This window comes from Zea mays, chromosome 8 (assembly GCF_902167145.1).
Source record: "Zea mays cultivar B73 chromosome 8, Zm-B73-REFERENCE-NAM-5.0, whole genome shotgun sequence".
Taxonomy (NCBI): Eukaryota; Viridiplantae; Streptophyta; class Magnoliopsida; order Poales; family Poaceae; genus Zea; species Zea mays.
The window spans coordinates 177,099,738-177,122,549 of record NC_050103.1 but is presented as its reverse complement, the minus strand read 5'-3'; the positions used below and the strand labels follow the sequence as shown (position 1 = coordinate 177,122,549).

General features: G+C 40.8%; 1 protein-coding gene across 2 annotated transcripts; it reads right to left on the bottom strand.

The window, feature by feature from the left end:
* Positions 1-622: 622 nt before the first annotated feature.
* Positions 623-21,536, bottom strand: LOC100279852 (uncharacterized). 2 transcript variants are annotated; one of them, XM_020542079.2, is made up of 21 exons: positions 21,085-21,536; positions 20,010-20,108; positions 19,431-19,582; positions 19,199-19,271; positions 18,613-18,735; positions 18,191-18,299; positions 15,565-15,644; positions 15,340-15,421; positions 15,034-15,173; positions 14,785-14,895; positions 14,583-14,699; positions 14,395-14,484; positions 13,884-13,937; positions 13,733-13,807; positions 12,785-12,860; positions 12,567-12,666; positions 3,435-3,504; positions 2,885-2,958; positions 2,290-2,399; positions 1,473-1,772; positions 623-1,242 (listed from the first exon to the last, which is right to left on the bottom strand). In XM_020542079.2, exons 1-21 carry the CDS (start codon positions 21,208-21,210, stop codon positions 881-883), a joined length of 2,523 nt encoding a protein of 840 aa, XP_020397668.1. In that variant the 5' UTR covers positions 21,211-21,536; the 3' UTR covers positions 623-880. The 2 variants fall into 2 exon arrangements, with proteins under 2 accessions (XP_020397668.1, NP_001146277.1); NM_001152805.1 differs by having other exon boundaries at positions 726-1,242; positions 1,473-1,721; positions 21,085-21,422.
* Between the last annotated feature and the right edge of the window lie 1,276 nt (positions 21,537-22,812).

Genomic DNA, 22,812 nt, shown 5'->3' with positions numbered 1-22,812 from the left:
CTAATTAGTCATTAATTTTCTCATTAGATGCAACCGTAAATATTTATTAATTATAGATTAATTAGATTTAATAAATTCGTCTCGATGTTAGTCTTTGTCAATAATTACTTTTAATATTTATATTATATTTAATACTTATAATTGTCATTCAATATTTAAACATCCGATATAACGAAGACTAAACTTTAGTCAATACCAAACACGCTAAGGGGGTGTTTGGTTTCTAGGGACTATTCTTTAGTCCCTTCATTTTAATCTATTTTAGTTTCTAAATTGCCAAATCCAAAAATTAAAATAGAGTCTTAATTTACTTTAGATACTAAAATGGAATAAAATGTAGGGACTAAAAATTAGTCCCTAGAAACCAAACAGCATGTAAGTTGGTTAGAGCATGTAAGTTGGTTAGAGGATATCTCATGCGCTCAAGATAGTCAACTTAATTCTCCATCATAGTCAATCAAAACTGTTTGTGGATAGGAAGGGTATAGAAAATTTATTTTAGATACTCTTATATTCACCTCTCCATGTATATTGAGGTGTAAATTAGTTTAAATTACATCTCAATCTACCTTGGATTAAGGTGAATACGACACTACCCAAACAAGGCATTAAGTTGCTCTTATCACGCCAAAATAAGACATAGCAATATATTAATAATATGGACTTAAGATGATTGCAGCTGTGATGTGCAAAAATCTTCTGGATCTATTTTAATACACAATGGTAAAATAATACTAATACATTGGTCAAAACTGTGCTCATATACATAAATCTTTTTACTAGTTTACAAAGAATGTCATCCTGGACAGACTCAACGCAAGGCAGGGGAAAAAAAAAGGAAAACTTTGCATTCTTGTACAACACTTGATATCATAAGACGTCACATTCCAGTTGAAGATGTTCTTCCTATTCTTTGAGCACCAAGTTTTGGTTGCGCTGGCTTTGTTCCTCGGCCCCTACCTGACGAGGCTAAGGGTCTGGCTTTGGTTGCTGGTGGAGGTGCTGCGATGGCACCCCATAAGTCGTCACTATTCGCTACAGCTGGCTTCAAAGGCTTCCCAGATGATTTTGGAGGTGCTGCTATTGAACCCCAGAGGTCATCCTCATCATTATGTGATGTTGATGGCTTGATGTCTGCAGATTTTACTGCACTTTTAGGTGGTGCAGCAGCTATAGGACCCCACAAAGGATCGTCTTCTGACTTTGGCGCTTTCAGTGGGTTTGGTTTAGATGAGTTTGCAACTGCATTTGAGAAGATCAAAAGGAAAACCGGCAAAATTAAATGATCATCTTATCAATCTAGTTTGGTACGATCACAAACAAGGACGTAAAAGATGGAAATGCGAACATATGTGAAGTTGACACGTGGGTAAATTTCATACTTGATTATGTTTGCAATAGTACAATTGTAATGAAAGATGACCATGCGACTGCATGAAACAAAACAATACACTCGACGAAAGCCAGCTTACCCGGTTGCTTTGGTTGCACCACTGGACGTTTTTGAGCAGCCTGTATGTTGGATAGAAGAGATGGGGATGGCTTGTCCTCAAATGGGTCTACATCATCCCATCCATCTTTATCGCTACTATTCTCCTCATGGATATTACCATCCTCAAGCTCACCCCACCCATCTACTGACGACCTTGCTGATGCTGATGCAGCTTGATCAAGCGAGGTGGATGTGGATGGTGCATACGCTAGTGTGGAAGCCTGAGTGTCTGGCAATCGAATTGATATACTCAATTGCAGATCTTTTAAAGTGAACAGAACTAGTATAGTTGCACTCAATTAGTCCACAAAAAAAAAGCTAGGATAGATGTTGCAATGGGGCATGAGAGTACTAATAACAGGATACTACAAGGTTAGGATTCAAAACATATAACAACACATGGCATTATCAACTCTTGTTTGTCATTGTTTTTCTGTTCTTTCTGGTTTGTCAGCCACCAAAGGCTAGGATCAGTTCCATCCAGCTTTCTGAATTTTGACCATTGACATGTGAAACCTCTAAGGTTTGATTTATATGAAAAAATATTATTGACAGATTTTTCTAATGAAATTATTTCATAGAAGTAAGATTTTTTTAGTAAATGTTAATACAAACTTGTAAAACTAGTCGTCAGATGAATCCAGAAACCTACAAGTATTAATAACAGATAATGAATTGACAAGAGTACTGTATTAATCCTCTTTTTTGGAAATCTAAACCTCATCCCTTTATGGATGTGAGAACAGTAGAGATTGTTAGGGATGAAAGCAATTGTGTGACAATTAAATCACCAATACCTGGAGTGGCAGTCGAGGTTGTTGATGCTTGAGAATTATTGGCATTTGCAGTAGATATTGGGGCATGGTCAAAAGGTTTACCCTTTTGTGTAACAGAACTCATGGCCCACCTGTATCCAGACGAGTTTGAATAAACATTCCAGTAGAATACAGGAAACTAAAACATCCTATCATTCAGTACGTGGTTACTGCTTAAAACCAGCATATTTTTTTAAAAAAAATCACAAATGTGGGTAAATTTATTACTGATACTGAAGTCCATTATGCATTGGCTGAAGCTTTCAGCTACAAATATTAAGCATAGATAGATGATTTGATCTGTGGTTCCCTACCTCTACATTGCCAAACTTTTTCCACTTGCCAAACTTTGTCTAAGGTGTAGCAAACAATTTGCTCACCACACCTTACGGCTTACGCAAGGTGTGACAAGAACATGTCTATGATGGAAGGTAAATATTTTCAGAGGCACGCCAAGTGTGGCAGTGAACTAAGCAATTGAATCAAACTGTGGCGAAGTGTGGCAGTCAACCAAAACAGGCACTGATTATAAACATTATTTATTTCCTTTTGGCAGCCAAGACGTTAGATAGCTTACCCAAGTAAACCTGCATTTCCAGGCTTTAACTTAACACCAGTACTTTCAGCCACACTGTTGTCTCCTGTATTAAGCTATAGGACACAAAATTAAAATATTAGACAACATAGGAAGAGCAAAATCAACAGTACAGAAAGGCAAAGTAGAATATTTACTAATTTACATTAGTAAATGTACAGCAGATGACCTTATAACAAAAAGGAGAGGCTCTAAAAACATTTTAACCTGTGATCTAAACCATGAAAAGTACCAGAACCCTTGAATCTAAATGAACAAAATTCAAATAACTAGCATTGATGAATGCTTGACAGTTCCATTTTAGGATCCAGAACCAACTGCAGTGATGCTTTAGAGTATGTGTTTTCATTTTGGTATTATCCAGAGGAATATTATTCTGTGATTTTTAGCTTCTGCCTTATTCAAGTCTTAAGACAATCAGTGCTTCAGAACATTAAAAAAAATACATGTGGCACACCATTAAAAGAAAAATGTTGGTTGGTTCAAGTGATCCAACAAAGTGGATAGATCATAAGAAACTAGATATGCATACCTTTTCATGGTGTTGTTTTGCTATTTGCAAGAACTGATCGGTAGCCTGAAAAGCCTTCGTTCGGACATCACTGTAGAAACATCAAAGAAATTGCTATAAAAACTAAAACAATAAAATATAGTGCAGAAAAATATGTTAGCAAGATATTGTTGCATTCAAATTGGAAAGGATCAAGCACTTCTCTTGTAGCAATTGTGCATCTAGTGCTCAAACAATTTCTCCAATTTGGTGCCGCATGCTACTGAATCATGGGCCCACGGTTATGCCAATAGGTTTAGGTTATAACCAAACCTCACTCCACAAAAAGAGGGAAAAGTAGACTCTGATGGACAAATGCATAGTACCATGTACAAACATGGAATGAATGGTGTCATGCATTCAAGTTTGCTGACACCAACAATCTAGATCAACTTGAATGTGACAAGTACTACTATTTATTAGTGATTAACATGCATACATTAAACGAAACCTACAAAGCTTTCTTTGCTGGAGATGTGACCTGACCTCTGAACCTGTCAGCACATTTGGAAACCTTGGGCTTATACAAGGTCGAAGCTCTTTATATGGGCTTGCCATCCATAATCAGTGCTAGATGCTGACAGACAGGTACAGAGAACTGCCACACCCGAATCTTGCCTACTGTACTGTGTGCTGAGGATTTTATGACATTGTGTGGATAATCCAAGGCTGAAAGATTGGAATGGAAACATTGGCCAGCAGCCATAGTTGTTAAGGCATCGCTTAAACGTCGCTTAAGCGGTAAGGCGAGGTTTAGGGGCAAGGTGTCTGCCTCGCCTTGCGTCCGACCGTCCGTGACTAAGGCGTCCGCCTTAGACAATAAGGCGTCGCCTTAGCGACGCTTTGCGGGCGCCTTGGATGGCTGTCCTCCCTCAGTGTGCTCTCTTCCATCTCTACTCTCCCCCAGTGCGCTTTCTTCCCTTCCCTCTCTGCTCTCTCTGTTATCTCCCTTCTCTGTTTCTATGTTCTCTTCCTCTCTGCTCTGCTCTCTCTCTCTCTCTCTCTCTCTGTTTAATTAACTCAGTTTCAGTTAACTGCTAGTGTTCTTAGTTAGTTAACTCAGTTTTAGTTCTCTAAATCTGGATATGAATGTGAGTGATAGTGATGAGGCAAACGAGGAGGAAGATGATGAAGAGAATCCTCCTGCATTTCATGATGAGTTTGATGATGGCTATTGAGAGATGAGGGTGTTATCTACTACTATCTATTACTTCAGTTGGACTAGTCTATTATGTTGATTTATGTTGATCTTGTACTCCTATTTGCTATTCGAGACTATATTCCTATATATTTAATTTGTATTGCCTATTTTTGTATATTACTAAGGCGTTGCCTCGCCTTACGCCTTATCGCTTAAAAGGTAAAAAGGGGGTCGGTCGCCTTACCTCGCCTTGCCGCTTTAACAACTATGCCAGCAGCAGCCCAGTGAAAGGGTTGGGCATTGCGCAATGACCTGGTAGTAGTAGGTTAGTACTAGGTATAAAGGAACACAGGATAGGATTGGTGATCAGAGGCCGGTTGGGCTTGAGTTTGGTGATGAACCAAGACCCAAGAGAGACTAGTGTCTCCTGTCCTTAATTTTCCTTCCTTCTTCTGTCTAAAATTCAATGGGGAGAATGTGGACACAACCTTTCAGATGGATGGCTCTTTTGCTGTAGAATCCAAGAATCTGAGGTCAAAGGCTTGGAAAAAGAAGAAAGGGGTAAGCCAATGGGCCCTAATAGTATCCCAATTGAGGCATGGAGATGACTCGCGGTCATAGCTATAGTATGGCTAGCCAAGTTGTTCAACCATATCTTCCGGTCGAACAAGATTTCTGACGAGCGGAGAAGCATATTGGTATTGATCTATAAAAACAAAAGAGATATTCAAAGCTGTACTAATTACTGGGGAATTAAGTTGATGAGCCATACTATGAAGATATGGGGGAGAGTTATCGAGCATCTTCTAAGAGAAGTAACAAGGATCTCTATGAACCAATTTGGTTTCAGGCTCAGAAGGTTAACTGTAGAAGCCATTTTTTAACAAGACAAGTGATGAAGCAGTATAGGGAGCAGAAGATGGACCTACACATGGTTTCCATTGTCTTGAAGAAGGCTTATGACAAAATACAAGGAAAATTATGTGGTGAACTTTGGAAAAGTATAAAATGTCAATGAAGTACGTTGGACTCATTAAGGACATGTACATCAATGTTGTGACTAGTGTTCGAACAAGGGACATAGAACAAATGACTTCCTGATTAGAATAGGACCACATCAAGGGTCAGCATCATGGTTTTAAAGTCGTCCGACTAATCGCGATTAGTCGCGATTAGTCGGACTTATCGCTGATGCAAGGCCGATTAGGGCCACCGACGCGATTAGGGCGACTAGAAACCTAGTCGTCCGACTAATCGTGATTAGTCGGCGATTAGTCGTCCGATTAGGCTTGTTCTCGACTAGGTGCTCTGTTTTGGGCTCCAGGCTGGTCTTTTCTATTTGGGCCGGCCCACCAGGGGAGCTGAAACTGAGCGCCAATGTGCCAATGCCGTTGCCCCTCTTGTACAGTCTTTTACCCTAGCTGGAGTTGAGCGCCGCCGCCTTCATTTGCTTGCTGCTAACTGCTCTGAGCGCCGCCGCCCTCCTCTGCTTGCTGCTGCTCTGAGCGCCGCCGCCTTCATTTGATTGCTGCTAACTGCTCTGAGCGCCGCCGCCCTCCTCTGCTTGCTGCTAACTGCTCTGAGCGCCGCCGCCCTCCTCTGCTTGCTGGACTGGAGATGGACTGCTGAGTGCTAACTGCTGTGCTGAGCGCCGCCGCCCTCAGCTTCTTGTTGGAGCTGGACTGCTGACTGCTGAGCGCCGCCTGCTCTGCTCTGTTCAGAGTTCAGACCATCCTCCACTCCCTCCTGCTCTGTTGTTCTTTTGCTGGAACAGAGATGAGAACTTCTGGTAATCCCTCCCTCCTCTAGTCTTTTGTTCTTTTGCTGGAAACAGAGATGAGCACTTCTTGAGTTGCTCTTTGCTTGCTGCAGATGAGGATGGGAGTCGACTAGGATTTGCAATCTAGTATACTGTTATATATATTTATATATATACATATATATACATACATACATATATATACATACATATATATACATACATACATATACATACATACATATACATATACATACATACATATATATATATATATATATGTATATATATATGTATATGTGTGTATATATATATATATATATATATATATGGTCCTGTTATAGATGGACGACTATAGGACGACTAGGGAGTCGACCTAGGATCGACTAATCGAGCTAATCGACGACTAATCGCGATTAGTCACCTTATCGGTGCTTAGGCGACTAGAGTCGACTAGCCGATTTTAAAACCTTGGTCAGCATTGAGCCCTTAGCTTTTTGCCTTGGTGATAGATGAGGTCATAAGGCACATAATGTCAATGAAGTACGTTGGACTGATTAAGGACATGTACATCAATGTTGTGACTAGTGTTCGAACAAGGGACATAGAACAAATGACTTCCTGATTAGAATAGGACCACATCAAGGGTCAGCATTGAGCCCTTAGCTTTTTGCCTTGGTGATAGATGAGGTCATAAGGCACATATAAGGGGATATCCTTTGGTGTATGCTTTTTAAGGACGATGTAATACTAGTTGATGAAAGCCGAGCAAGAGTAGATAAGGAACTAGAGTTGTGGCAGGAGACTCTTGATTCCAAAGGTTTGACGACGGCGAATATATGAGATGTGACTATGGTTGAAGTCACATCTCATATATGGTTGAAGTCACATATGATTAGTTAACTCAGTTTTTAGTAAAACTGAAACCAAATATATGAGATGTGACTTCAACCATAGTTTTCAGATAGCCTGATCGTCCAATCGATGCCACAGGGCGATCAGACGATTAGGCGATGATTCAGGGCGATTAGTCGCCCACGCACGCACAGATATTACAAGCTATGGGCTTCCAATAGCTAAGGGAAGCCCTGGCCTAATGCTGCCATCTAGTTCAGCCGCACCAGGTTCCGGGTGTCTACAAAAAGAGCACTAGGCCACCAGGGTTTAGGTTTTTACGCCCCCACCACGATGCACGGGCGACCAACTAGCCGCGTGTGGTGGTTCCTCGATCCGAAGGCGTGACGACGGCGGCTCGTCGATCCGGAGGCACGACGACGGTGGCTCCCTGATCCGGTGACACGGCAGCGGCAGCTCCCCAGCGGTGGTTCCATGATCCGAAGGCACAACGATTGCGGCTCCCCGATTCGGTGGCACGATGGCGGCAGTTCCTCAATCCGGAGGCGCGGCAACAACGGTTCCCCGATCTAGAGGCACAGCGTCGATGGCTTCCCAGAGGCGCGACGGCGGTGGCGGCTCCCCAGAGGTACGCGCGGGGTTCGCCATCCACACCGTGGGAACCGCGACATCCTCCGATTCGACGCACTTCAGGCATCCTCCGACGAGTGGTGGCGAATCCCAGAGACGAGGTGGCGGTTCCGCGAGTGGCAGACCTATTGTTATGCTAATTTGTATACATATTTTATGCCAACGTCAATACGTGTTTACGACATATATTTCAGTTCATGGCTTCGCTTCCATATATTGTCTGTTTATGATATTTTTATTCACATATTACGCAAACGTTTATTGATTTTATGCATGATCTCATTACCTAACCCAGTGTGTATATTTGGTTTCTACCATTTACACCATATGTATAAGATATTTACGACACACTCGTTTACGCAACGAAACAAAAATTCACAAAAAAGGTAACTGCTCCCGAAAATAAGGCCATTTGCCATTATTTCATAAAATCTCGCGCATGCAATCCCTTGATTTATGGTGTCCATTACTACCATAAAAAATTTATATTCCCTAATCAATCCACCTCATTAAATCCCCTAATCGATGCCCCTAATCAAATCTCATGATTTATAGTTGACGCATGTACATGGGGTTGTTAATTCGAACCGCATCCCAGATTTTTACGCACTATACCGCAGTGCATAAATACCTTCATCGTGTAGCATAATTAGTATCAGTATATATCATAAACCGGTTCTAACGAGTCTAGATGCTTGGCTGTTGGAGAGATACTATATTTATGAGGAAATAAAACATTTAAATCAGTTTTTTTGTTTGCATGCATGTCGATCCATTTCCTTTCAACACACATTCTTGCCATCCTAAATTTGTGCGCATGCAGTAGGAATCATATTTTTACGCAGAGGTTACTTGACCTTAAGCACTAGATCTAATCTTATCTCTAATTCTAAACTTATTCCAAACCAGCCTTATCTTTATCTAACCTTTTCTTTAGTAACCAACATGAGGGACGTGCTACAGTACCACTGTTACTGTAGAGGCACTGTAGTGGGCCCTCTTGGTCCTTGACACAGACGATCAGGCAACATAATCGAATCGAACACCCTAATCGAGCACAGAGTACCGATTAGCCCGACTCTCAGACGATCTAAAAACAATGACTTCAACAATACTACGCATGTGGAAGATGTTAGTTTAGAAGGTCAATTGATGTTCAAGAAGGATATCTTTTGGTATTTAGGATCAATCCTACAAAAAGACAAGGATATTGGTGAAGATGTTAGCCATAAAATCAAAGTAGTGTAGATGAAATGACTTCAAGCATCTGGCGCTCTATGCGACAAAAGAGTACTACAGAAGCTAAAAAGCAAGTTTTATAGGACAATGATTAGACCTGCTATGGTGTATGGTGCATAATGTTGACCTACAAAAAGACTGTGTTCAGCATATAACAATTATACAATGGATGGGGCGCGCCGCGCGCGCCGTCAGATGCTACCTAGGAGCAGTTTACTGAGTTCAAGAGGCGTTACCCAGAGATCCAAATCGAGGACGAGTTGTTTGTCGGACAGTCGGAGAGGAGGAAAATGTTATAGATGCTTTTATGGGCCGCCAGTTTACCAGGCGCAAGGGAAGGGGCGCAAGAAGAGGCAGCAGGGATGATCAGTTCCTGATTAGGAGGAGAAGATAAGTTTCCTTAGAAGATCAGTTCCTTAGAGGATTAGTTTCATTTTGATTTGTTTCCTAAATAATCTCTACAGTAGGGTGTGCCAGGTCACCTGCGACTATAAGGGCGGCTAGGCATCAGCTGTAATAGACTAAGGCATCCAAGAAATAAGATCTCCCTAGGGGCGGGATCGTCTTGGGTCACCCTGGCTGCGCACAGCGCCGGCACCGGTGACCAGGGCAATCAGGCGATCAACGCCTTCCTCCCCCCTCGCCTTGCGCAATTCTGATCTTCCCCTCCACTCACCCTTGGGAGAGACTAGGAAACCTAAGTTGCAGGCTTAGCAGAGGGAAGCCGGTAACACGAGTCCATTAAACAATTTCATCCTATTTGCTTGCTGAATGTTAGTTTCAAGATCTTTACTAAGGTTCTCACAAATAGGATATCCAGAGTGGTGGATAATTATATTAGACCATTTCAGTCGGCTTTCATTCCCGGACGGAATATTCTAGAGGGGGTAGTAGTATTACAGGAAACAATCCATGAGTTGCATAGAAAAAAAACTTAGTGGTGTCATTCTTAAGATAGATTTTGAAAAGGCCTATGACAAAGTGAAATGGCCTTTTGTGCAGCAAACATTACGGATGAAAGGCTTCGCTAGTAAGTGGTGCTCTTGGATTAATTCGGTGATGATTGGTGGTCATGTGGGTATAAAAGTCAATGATCAGGTGGGGGAAAACTTTCAGATAAAAAAGGTTTGCGTCAAGGAGATCCCCTATCTCCAATTCTCTTCAATATTGTAGTAGATATGCTTGTCATATTAATAAAATGGGCAAACGATGAGGGCCAGGTTGACGGTCTTATCCCCCATTTAGTTGATGGTGGGCTATCTATTTTACAATATGCGGACGACACTCTAATTTTTACGGACCATGACTTGGCCAAAGCAGAAAACATTAAACATCTCTTACTGGCTTTTAAGCAAGTTTCTGGCCTAAGGATTAACTATCACAAAAGTGAGTTATTCTGTTTTGGCCAAGCCAAAGATGATGAGTCTCAATACATTAATTTGTTTAGGTGTAAAAGTGGGGGAATATCCTTTTAGATATCTAGGGATTCCTATGCACTTTAGGAAGCTTAAAAATAGCGATTGGAAAATCATTGGAGATAAGTTTGAGAAGAAGCTTAGTAGCTGGAAAGGAAAACTTATGTCAGTAGGAGGTCAGCTGGTGTTAATAAATTCTGTCCTTTCAAGTCTGACAATGTTTAAGTTGTCCTTTTTTGAAGTTCCTAGGGGAGTTTTGGAGAGAATAGACTACTTCCATTCTAGGTCCTTCTGGCAAGGAGAAGACCATAAGAGGAAATATAGGCTTGCTAAATGGAACATCATATGCCAGACAAAGGAGCGTGGGGGTTTAGGGATCCAGAATATAGACTTGCAGAATAAGTGTTTGCTAAGCAAGTGGCTTTTCAAGTTGATTAATGAGGATGGAACGTGGCAAAATATTCTGCAGAAAAATACCTAAAGAAATATACTCTATCTAAAGTTTCGCATAAACCTTGGGACTCGCACTTTCGGTCCAGTCTCATGAAAGCTAAGGAACTTTTCTTAAGATGTGGTGTTTTTACCCTTAAAAATGGTGAACAAATTAGGTTTTGGGAAGATAAGTGGTTAGGTAACCAACCCCTCATGTTTCAATACCCATCCTTATACCAAATTGTTCAGCACAAAAGTGCAACGGTTGCCAAGGTTTTCAGCTCAGTTCCGCTAAATGTAGCTTTCCGTAGAGCTTTAGTGGGGCACAACTTGGTGGTATGGCATAACCTTGTTCAACGTCTTGTGAATGCTAGATTAAATACTGAAAAGGATTGATTTGTTGGAATCTAACTTCTTCGAGACAATTCACTGTTCAATCGATGTATAGGACTCTGATCAACAATGGTTATGTCTCCCATCACAAAGTTCTTTGGAAATTAAAAATGCCTTTGAAGATCAAAATTTTCATTTGGTACTTACTCAAAGGAGTGGTACTTACTAAGGATAACTTGGCAAAACGGAATTGGCGGGGCAATAAAAAATGTGTGTTTTGCTAGAGAGATGAAACGATTCAACATTTATTTTTTCAATGCCACCTTGCCAACCATTTGTGGTGGCTCTTGTACTGGTGTTTTGGTTTGAGTTCACCTCGGTCAATCCGTCAAGTGTTCGGGAATTGATTGTTGCAGGTGAACTCAAAAACTAGAAAGCTTATTATTACAGGTGTTTCAGTTCTGTGCTGGGCTATCTAGATAAGTAGGAATGATTTAGTTTTTGGTAACACCCCAATGCTAACTTCTTTACAGGTGCTCTTCAGGGGAACATATTGGCTCAGGTTTTGGGCCATGCTGCAGAAAAGTGAAGAAGCTAACAAAATAAAGGTCGCTTGCCGTTGGTTAGAGACGGTGGCTATGGAGATTTGGGCACTCAATGGATGGCGGTTTACAAATAGGATTGAGTTGTAACCAAACTATCTATCCTTTCTGTTTTGTTGGTGTTATGTATTGGAGGTTTGATCTTCCCTCTGGGGCAGACGAATGAGCTGCTGGTCCTGTAATAATTTTGGCCTTATCCTCCTAGTGAGGTGAAAGTCGGATACTTTGTTATCCATTATCTAAAAAAATCAAGACCTCCAATGCGTAGTGGGATACTAAGGTGCAATAACAATGGTAAGAGGCAGAAGAAGACCAAAGTTGACATGAAAAGAGACAGTGAAAACTTGAAATGATAAAATATACCTAAAGATTTAGTCTTTAATATCAGTGAATGGAAAACCGCCATCCATGTGCATGAACCTTGACTTATGGTTTCTGCTGGGTTTCAACTCTAGCCTACTCTAACTTGTTTGAGACTAAAAGACTTCGTTATTGTTGTTGCTTCTTTTGTCTACAACATATGTGCGAAAAATACGCTGATTACACTTGTGCAATCTTCACCAAATCACATCCTTCCTGTGTGCAAGATGGCATCCTAGTCTAGCGCCATAAAAAGCTTACATGCATCTATTTCAGATCCCCAAATGTTTTACAGGGATGAAGCCTGTTATTACCAGCTAGCAAGGAGAACATAAAGACTAAGCTTACCTATTTGGGTCAAATGTGAGCACAACAATGTTAGGCAGGATGCGAGTTGCAATCTCTGTCATTTCATAGTATGAACTAGTGACACTCAGTGCCATGATTCCTGCAATGAAGCAAGAGTAAATAATTGTTAGGCATGGTACAAAGCATTCACACTTGCTCACTGAAAAATACTCGTAGATCTAACGGTACTAAAACAGCACGTTTGCAAAGGTATGTACCAGCTGCTCTGGCCGGAGGGAAGGTATCACGTAATGCACGAACTGTGAATGCATTGATCAGTACTCTCTTCCTTGTCTGTCAGATAACAAAGCCTTGTCAGCAAAGAAGCAAACACTATGCTAGAATTAGCAAATAAAATCCATCTCCAGGCTATACATAGTTCTATTTTTCATATAAACAGGCTATCCTAGATAGAGGCAGTTTTCGTAATATTTTTTCTGTTCGGTAATCATGTTTCTGCAGCAATAGATAGGGCTGAAAAACCCTTAACCAGGTGTGCTAGTCAGGTCAGTTGTGAAAAAAGTGTCTTCAATAGAAATAGAAACCTTGAACCTGGAAGCAGAAGCCTATACGCAAAATGACTGTTCATATTTGCACTTGCACCTTTTTGTGTTTAAAGCATATTTTAAATAAATGGATATCCAGAGTATAAGAAACTCCAAAACTTCCCCCTAAACACAGCTTCTATACCTAATATTAAAAGGAGAAAAGTTCTTCCTCAAAATTTTCATCCTTCTCTCTCCCCCACCCCGTCCCTCCACTTCCCCAAGCATAATAGTTATAGCCAGTTTTACTAAGAATAGTATACGTGATGAATTAGAGATAAGAATCCTGATTGGTTTATTTGTCCTATAGTGACCCGAACTCACAACCAGTGCTCATGCTCATATGAGTTAGAATAGAATGCGTCTAGCCATGGTAAATAGGTCGATTCCAAGATGTATCGTAACAGATGATATTGTGTGTTCCAATGCAACGAACTGGCATGTTTGCTAATATCTGTAAAAGCTAATTTCAATGAAATTCTCTAACACAACATGTTTTTTCGAAAGCGCAAGAGAACTGCGCTAACACAACATGTTCAGCATGTCTAATTAGTACATAACATAGAAAAGGGTATCAACAAGGAATACAAATAACACAATAGTTGTATCTCTGAGACAGACCCCATCGTTCATGTAGCCTGCAATATTGCCAAGAAGAATTGTTGTGTTTGTCCTGATACCAGGTTCTTCGTCCACCTGTCACATAAAGCAGTGTCTAGTTGTCTACCATAACTGCAGTATAAACCTTTTAAAATCCAAAAATGAATTTCACCTGTAGCTTAGAGAGATATTTTAAGAGAGATCCTGAGATTGTACGCTGAGATAACTGCAATAACGGACCAGACAATCAGTCATCTGCAAGTATAGCTTTTGGCAGGAAATAGAAATCAGTGCATGAGGGATTGAGGATCTAAAATCCCAGAAATATTCCATCAAAGCATGCCATGGCAAATTGTTGTGCGTATGTGCACGCTCCTGCATCTAAAGGCAAGAATATGAGTTCATAAAACCAAATTGGTTATAGGAATTCAGCCCTAAGCTTGCATAATATTAACCTTAGAAAAAACCCATTTACAGAATAAGACTGAACACAAGACAATATTGGTTATCAAATTAATACATATATGTTCTGTTTCTTTGCAATACAAATCACAACCAAGAAAATAACAAATCTAGAAAAATTGACAAAAAAAAGTTATATTTTTTCATAACTAAGATCTAGCCAGTTTATAATACATCTCACTGATAAACCCATACCCAACAGGAGGATAGAAGCAACTTACTTTTGGTGCTAATACGAGCATCGACTTCAATGTCAGTTCACGAATAGTACCATCAGTATCAGAGAAGCCAGTGGCTACATGAGGAAAAACCTAAAAAGGAACATTAGATCATTAGATAGAAACATTTATGCATACAGTTTAATGGAACAAATACAGATGTCCGATTGTCCACAAAGTATATCACATACTTGTTCGTCAACAATTTGAGCTGACATTGATTCCCCAAACTGATTTATGTGATGCAAAAGACATGCTCGGATAGCTCGGTCATTGGAGGCAAAAAGCTTGACAATAGTTGGCAAGACCTGAAAAGGGCCAGCATTCTCTAATAATCAGACTACTTGATAGCTCATAAGCAGTATTAACCATAATAAGTAGAGAAAAGGTCACCTTGATATTAAATTGGTCAGCAGGAAGCCAGGAACCCATCTTTAACAAAACAGTTAAGGCTGGAGCGGCAGCTGAACCAAATTCAAGAGAAGAAGCCAATACAGGGAGCAGCTGTGCACAAAGTAACCCAAATAATAAGTATACAAATAAGGTCACCTACTCACCTGGCTGGTTTGAAACGAATAAACAAAGGTAGAGAATAATCATGAACGAGGGAATAGAGGGTTCTACTTGACACTTTGGAAGTACCTTTTTCAGAACTATTTCACGAGGAAGCTGTTCAGCTATATTGGGGAGTTTACGAAAAAAACTGTCTTTCTCAAAGGTGTCTTTCAAATTAAGAATTTCCATGAACTGGATGGTCTCTACTAACTTGTTCTGGAAAAACTCTGAAACAGAGAGCCAAAGACACCATTTCAGCTTTTTGAACAAATGCAATTCCCACATGGAGGACAATAATTGTGGTAAGACTAAGCATTGAAGAAATGTATTATAATTAGATAAAATGACACCCCAAAAGTTGGCTGAACGACACAGAAAATATGTTGAGCTTACCGCTGTTGTCAATAAGTTTTGAAGGATTTAGTCTACGAGAAGGTGTGGAATTCAAGAGCCTCTGGTAATCTGGAAGTAGAGACTACAGGGAAGAAAATAGTCAATAACCAAAAAGACACAAATGCATACAAACTTCTGCAGTTAGAACAGTGGGGAAACTCCAAAAGCAATGAAGGTAATTGCACAGTGCAAAATAAGTGACTAGCTGAAATCATGTGAGCTGACCTTTGGGATTGAAGCAGTATTTCGAAGGTCCTCTGTTCTAGCCAGCTTTGCACCAGAAAATAGTTCATAAATTAAACACCCTGCAATGAGTGTCATGTTCTCATTGTTTCAGTTTTCAGAAAATAACAACCAATGATGAAGACCACCGAAAGCAAACAACATACAAGTTCAAATGACATCAATTTATAATTTGACATTTTTGTTTAGCCCCTCATGACTTTTATGTAGAACTCAAAAGTTCAGTACTAGTATTTAACCACTACCACTAGAACACAATTTCTCCCATATATAGTAACAAAAAAAGTGTAAAGTGCATTTCCGGTCCTTAAACTTGTTGGGCTGTGTCATTCCGGTCCATAAACTTTTAAAGTATGTCTATTAAGGTCTTAATTTCTATTCAGGTCTCCGGTAGGTCCAAAATGAATCAAAACAGACTCGTTAGGACCGGAACATGTCTTCTTCTTCGTTAATCGGATGCAGGAGTCAGGTGCTCGGCGGCGGCATGTCGAGCGTGCCACCAGCATCTGTGTGCACGCCTTCAGCAGGAGCTTGCTGCTGCTGCTGCTACTGCTACCGCTATGCCCATGCTGGCAGCACCACTGTCATCATCGTCGGCGGGATCCCGGACACGACCCCCTTCCTACACAGCTCATGAGCAGCAGCAACCACAGCGCCATCATAAGCACCAACATGGGGAAACCGAATCTCCTTCTCCAACTCCGGGCCCAGTGCGCTGTCCGCCGCTGCGGCGATCCTGAGCTGCTCCAGAACACGCTATCCGTTGACATGGACACCAATGGAGTCGCCATCTACTCTCAAAGCCTCCGACTTCTCCAACAAAAGGCTCGTGATTCCTTTCCTGGATGCAAATCAACCAGCAGCAGATCGTTTTTGTGTTGTTGCATGGCTACTACTTTAGAAATCTAAACTTGAATGCATGGAAACTAAAGCAGCCAGCCATGGTGCGCTTGCGGCCGAACGGCGTGCACGCGCGCAACGCCAAGAAGCTGGTCACCAGCGCTGCCAGGTACAGCCACAACACACTCAAGGTGTTTGATGAAATGGTGAATGAGATGTGCAGGCTGTAAGAAGCAGCAACAGGTGGTGCCCGCCTCCTCAGCTGTAACTAAGTGGTTCACGTTGCCAGTGCAATGCAAGCAAGTGACATGTGGGCATAGCAACATGAGACAAGGAGGAAGAAAGAAAATACTTGTTACCGGATCTGTTTTGATCCGTTTTGGACCTAACTGAGACCCGAACAGAGATTAAGACCTTAATATACATACTTTAAAAGTTTATGGACCGGAATGACACAACCTAATAAGTTTTTTTCGAAATACGCAGGAGAAATGCGCCTTTTTATATATTAAGAAGAAAGGTAACAAGGTCTTAAAGAAGACCGAAACAAATACAAGGCACTCATGACGGAGGCCAAAAACATGCATACAAAAAGGAGTCCATAGAGCCCTGAACCGCCACTGCTACTCCAAAGACAGCATCCCTTAGGTATCAGGCAAGGAAGCTGCCATATAGGCTAGCCCTTTGGCCCCTTGCAAGTTCCCACATTCTCCTCTCTTCATCCGCAAGCCTGAGGATTAGAGGCAAGCTGGGCGTCCAGTTATCAAAAACACATCTATTACGGTGTTTCCAAATCATCCAAGCCCCTAGAATGATGAGGGAGCCAAGACCCTTCCTGACAGGCCCATTCACCGCCTCTGCTTTTTCCCACCACCCAAGAAAGGATGTGGCACCTGATTGTGGGGCTAAAGAATGCATGCCAAACTTCCTCAACATCATGTACCAAAATGATCTTGCAAAAACGCATGACACAAGCAAATGGTTTATAGTTTCAGCTTCCTGGTCACATGAAGTGCATTTGCTTGGATGATTCAAACCTCTCTTAGTCTCTTAGCCAGTCTGTCCGTCGTCCAACACCTGTTTTGGGCAACCAGCCAAATAAAGAATTGACATTTTGATGGGGCCCAAGATCTCCACACCCTTCTGTAATGTCCAAAGGAGCTTGATCCCAGGAAAAGACTCTTATAAGCAACCTTTGCAGAGTATCTTCCATCTGAAGCAAAGCTGAAAATGTGCTTATCCTCTATATTGGGTTGCAGGACAATATCTGAGAGAGCTTCCCAAAGATGAAGTTTATCAATTAGAGCTCCAACTGTGAGGGCCCCTTTGATATCTGAAACCCATCTCCTATTTGATAAGGCGTCTTAGACAGTTCTCTTGTTGAGGGCTCTCTTTGGTATTAGTTCATACAATCGAGGTGCCAAATCAGAAATACTTCTCCCATGAAGCCACTTATATCAATATGTCCAGAACATGGTGTTTGTTCCATCCCCAACCTCAGAAATCAAGGCCCTGGAAAAGAAGGCCCGAGCCTTACTAGGGACATGGATAGGTAATCCAGACCAAGGGCGATCAGGGTCAGTTTTTTGCAACCAAAGCCATCTCATCTTGAGAGCCCAGCAGAGCTCCTGGAGATTAGAAATACCCAATCCACCCCTAATAAGTTTAAGGACCGGAAATGTACTTTACTCAAAAAAAAATATATAAGTACAACCATAACAAGCATGTCATGCATGAGGAGGAACCATTAAGAGTTATTTACGCTCACCTAGTCCCCAAGAATCAATGGCCCATGGGGGTGATTTTCTAATTGAAGCCCAATCTGACTTTGACAGCTCCATTGGCTTGTACTGTGTTCCAACTAACCATTCAAATTGCTGCAAAAAGAAAACACACACATGGCAACAAATTCAGATAAAGTAAACATTTTATTACTTTATTTATCAAGGAATGTAATTATATAGTCCATCTCTTTTCCTCAATTTCCATGGTACTAATATGAACTAAACCCTTCTAACTTTTTTTGTTAAAGTTGACCTTAACACATAAGGTGTCCAAATGAAACAAGTTTCAAATATATTTTGTAGGAGCACAGTTTGACTTTGAGTATTACGTAAATGACATTGGAGATGGAATTGTACATGCAACATGTCTAAATAATATAAATAAAGGTGCGGGTCAAGTCCTTACCAACATGGGGCTACCAGAGGCTTCATTATTAGCATCAAATTCTGACAGAACATCAAAAGCATGAAGCTTCCAATCCAGGGTTTGTGTAACAACAACACTGGCCAAGCATACATTACCATGAACCTATATTGATCAAGTGATGGCAAACAGGTCATTTGACAATCAAATCGTTTATAGCGTTGTACTTTCTAATTATGTGTTAAGACCCCATTGTTTTGATTTAAATGCACTATATGTTACAATAATATATGTACAATCACCCACATCAATAATCAAAACATGGAAATGTTCTAGGTCAAGACTGAAGAAGATAGAACAAAAAGCCTAACTTATTTTAAGAACAACTGTGCTGCAAGCAGAATACACAAATTCACAACCACATGCTTCATAAGATCAGTTCATCATCTATAACTAAATAAAACATTGTTACAAGCAAGAAGGAATTATCAGAACAATACAATGCAAATCTACATGGAAATGTAACAAAATCAACAAAATTGAATGTTTTATCTTGCATCTAAGGAGAGATTAAAACAAGCCGGATTGCATATTACACTGCAAACTTCAACTTGATGCAGGAACTTACAAGTTTGCAGTCATTATTGAGAAAGCTCACAGCTTTGGATATCTGATGAAGCCCCCATGCAAAGTACTCATCTCTGCACCATTAGCCATAATGACAAAGTAGTCCAATATTCCAAAAAAAGGAAACATTAACAAAACAGAACTAAAACCTGATGAAAAAATGCTAGAAACTGCAGATTGTTTCTTTCTGAAAAGAATATTTCCTAAACACAAAACTACAAGTTCTGTGGTACCTCTGTGTACCACCAAGATTCAGTTCCTTGAGCTTTTCAGAAAGTGGCATAACAGGCTCTGTTACAATATAAATTGTGTATTTCATGGCAGGTCCATCCGCAGCTTCTGCTTCAGTACTGTGTAAAAAGGATAAGATATTTGGATGCCGCACCTGCAGTAACCAAAGCAGCACTGAACAGACTATATTGAGGAAACAAAAGGGCAAGTTAACCCCCCCCCCCCCCCCAACCCACCCACACAAAAAGAAACATGTGTATCATAGAAATGCTACTTCTGGTGAAGGTAAGATATAACAGAAACAATTCAGTAATGTTGTGGATGGAAGAGCACATAGAAGTATATAATGCTGAAATATCGCTAAAAAACATTTCCATCTTCTCTTTTGGCATTTTGCCTTCTCATTTGGCATATATATTTTTATGATGTTGTCTAGATTTTCTGAAAGAAGGCTCTGTTGCCATCGTTATTTTTTTAAGACTTGACATTTTGCCACCAAAGACTGCTCCTCAAGTCTAAAAGGTACATCACTATTGAATATCGGTAATAAAAAAACCCAATGACTGAAGTTGTTAGCTTACTGTTCGTAATCTCTTAACACCGTTGCGACCAGCAACCATGTGTCTGTCCTGAGGGTTGCTCCCTGACAGAGAAAAAATTGACACAGGCGACCCATCATCCTGGAGAAGACAAGGCAACAAACAATGTTGGCAATGGCATACAAACAAATCTACCAAAAAATCAGACAAAATAATCATTTGATGGGAACTGCTTAAGAAATCAAATTACATATGAAAATTCAGTACTAATGGTAAACCTAGGATGAATAATAAAACTCCATTGACAGTGTGCAATATCAGTGACAAATACATGAGTGGTAATATGGCACATGTTCTCTAAACCTCTGTGTATTTGACAATATATTAAGAATTACTAGTTTTGCAAGCCATCCAAGGTTTTGTGTTTATTTGATTTTATCGTCTTTTCTCAGCCTACAGCTGATGCGATGTGATGTAATAGTGAGATAAGATGTGTGCACAGTCAAACGAGCAGACGAAGTCTAATAACTGCACATAACTATATCACACAAAGTTGGATGGTACGGTGAATGCAACATAAGAGCTAGTAGCAGTAACATCCCCAATATCCTTTGACCCTCACCAAGTTGGATGGCATGGCACTGTAAATGGGCTCCATAGTCAAACATGCAGATCGAAGTTTAAATAACTGCACACAACTATATGTCTATATCACAAAAAATCTAAAGTACAACCAAATACCCTTCATTGGATTAACCAGACTATAGACTATACTCGAATCAACTCTGCACCGAATCCAGCGATTGTGCTTCTAAAGGGTTACTAAAGCTTGCAATAGTCCAACATAGTCACACCTACCCGAAAAAAGCTCGAGTGCTCAAAACGCTAAGCGCAGCAGACCCACAAAATTAAGAGCGTATGCAGCCACGTAGCACATGAACCACACAGCCAAGCACACGCGAAGCATAGCGTGCACAGTTCGTTCCTCCCCGAATTCGACCAACGGAACCAGTTCTACCGAACCGTACCAGTCGGCAGTCGACAAAACAAAACAACGATACATCTAAGGGGGACTGATCGATCGGGTGTGAAAGTGTGGAATGATGCGGAAGCGTACCTTGGAGGTACCGCGGTGGTGTTTCCATGAGCCCCAAGCCGATGCGTAGGGCTCGCCGATGGTGTAGGGGAAGTCCTTGAGTCCCGATCCGGATCCCGCGACCACCTCCTTGAGGAACTTGAACATTTTGCGCTACGCCTCTGGTGCTCGATCCCCCGTCGAATTTGGTGCGGCGCTTCGTCCGCCTCGATTGCCTCCTCGCTTCGGCGGCTCAGCTGCGCGCCGGCGCGGCGAGATAGATCCGGGGCGGTCGAGGGAGAAAGAGAAAGGGTGAGGGGAGAAAAGAGAGCGCAGAAACATTTGCGCTTTTACCCCTGGCCTATGATTAGACTCGTGAGAGAATCTGCAGCTGGACAGACAGCAGGAGGGCAGGCACACAACACAACTCATCATTAAAATTTGCGAGAATTTGCAACTATTTTGAGTTTTTGACAGCACAAATGCACAATGGCCATGCACGTGTGACAAGGTTTTCGGAGGCATTTGTATTTGGTGTATTTTGACAAGGAAGCTTCCTCCGGAGACAAGGTTTGAGCTCTTTAACCTTACAGCAGGCCAGCTGGGAGCATAGAAGCTGTACCTCGAAATTTGTGCTATTAGAATTTTATTTTTGGTACAGACGAAATAAGGTGTTGTTTGGTTCAAATTTTGTAACGTAAATGGTAATAGTAATGATTGACACTTGAGTAACGGCGGTAACAAGTTTGAATAAGCCGGTATCCATTTGTAGTGTGGTATTCAATTACGGTTGGACTTAAACAAACATCATTTAACATTATCGTTTGTCCATTACGTTACCAAAATCTGAACCAAACGGCACCTAAGTGTTGGATGCTTGTAAGACGCCAGATAAGCCTATGGCTCACCACACTTGAATTCTTTTATATTTAAGCCTTGTTTAGTTGTACTTGTATCCATCTTAATTATAATCCATTATGTTGAGATATATTAGGATAGAAAAATGACTGATTTTCGAGATAATTGGATTTTTGTCACTCACAATGTTGTCTTCTTGTTATAATTATCACTGTGTCTATGAAATTTGGGTCCAGTTGGGTCTATGAAATATGGGTCTGATGGCAATTTTACAAACCTGTTTCTCGCTGGTGGCAAATATCAGAACCTCTCCTGATTTTCTACACTTAATTTTTTTCATAATCTATCATAACACATATTAATTTAGACAGATATAGGTAGAGCTAAATAAATCTTTTGACATAAAAAGTAAGTTGGACACTTGTGTTTTGTCACGGTAGCAAAGCACAAGAGAAACAACTATGGGTCTGTTTGTTTCGATGGGGTAAAAACAATCTAAAATGAACATAAACACATAATCGGTTGAGTTTTTGTAATACTAGGAATCCGTCACTTTCTAGATCCTGAGTCTTATGAACAACTTTATCTTTCTCCACACGTAATCGTAATGATACCCAGATTCTCCCCACAACCAGATTCTTTCCACAGCCAGATTTTCAGAAAAGCTGGTCAGAAAAAGCTGAACCAAACATGCCCTATATAACATATGCTAGCTAGCGTAAGTCATTGAAATATGCTAAATACATAACATATGATATTGCCAAAATTATTTCTAATTACTACAATTCAATTATATGCAAGTTAATGAAAACACTGCAACTGTATGATAGAATTATGTGAAATGATTTTTCCTTACCTGCATTGTTGTCTGGTGCTACGCCATGAGCCTAGGTGGAGCTCAGGCTCATGTGT

Coding starts and splice junctions, on each gene's coding strand:
- LOC100279852 (XM_020542079.2), bottom strand. CDS start 21,210: ATGTTCAAGTTCCTCAAGGAGGTGGTCGCGGGATCCGGATCGGGACTC. Junction 20,109..21,084: donor ACCACCGCGGTACCTCCAAG/GTACGCTTCCGC, acceptor TGTCTTCTCCAG/GATGATGGGTCGCCTGTGTC. Junction 19,583..20,009: donor GTGTTAAGAGATTACGAACA/GTAAGCTAACAA, acceptor TGGTTACTGCAG/GTGCGGCATCCAAATATCTT.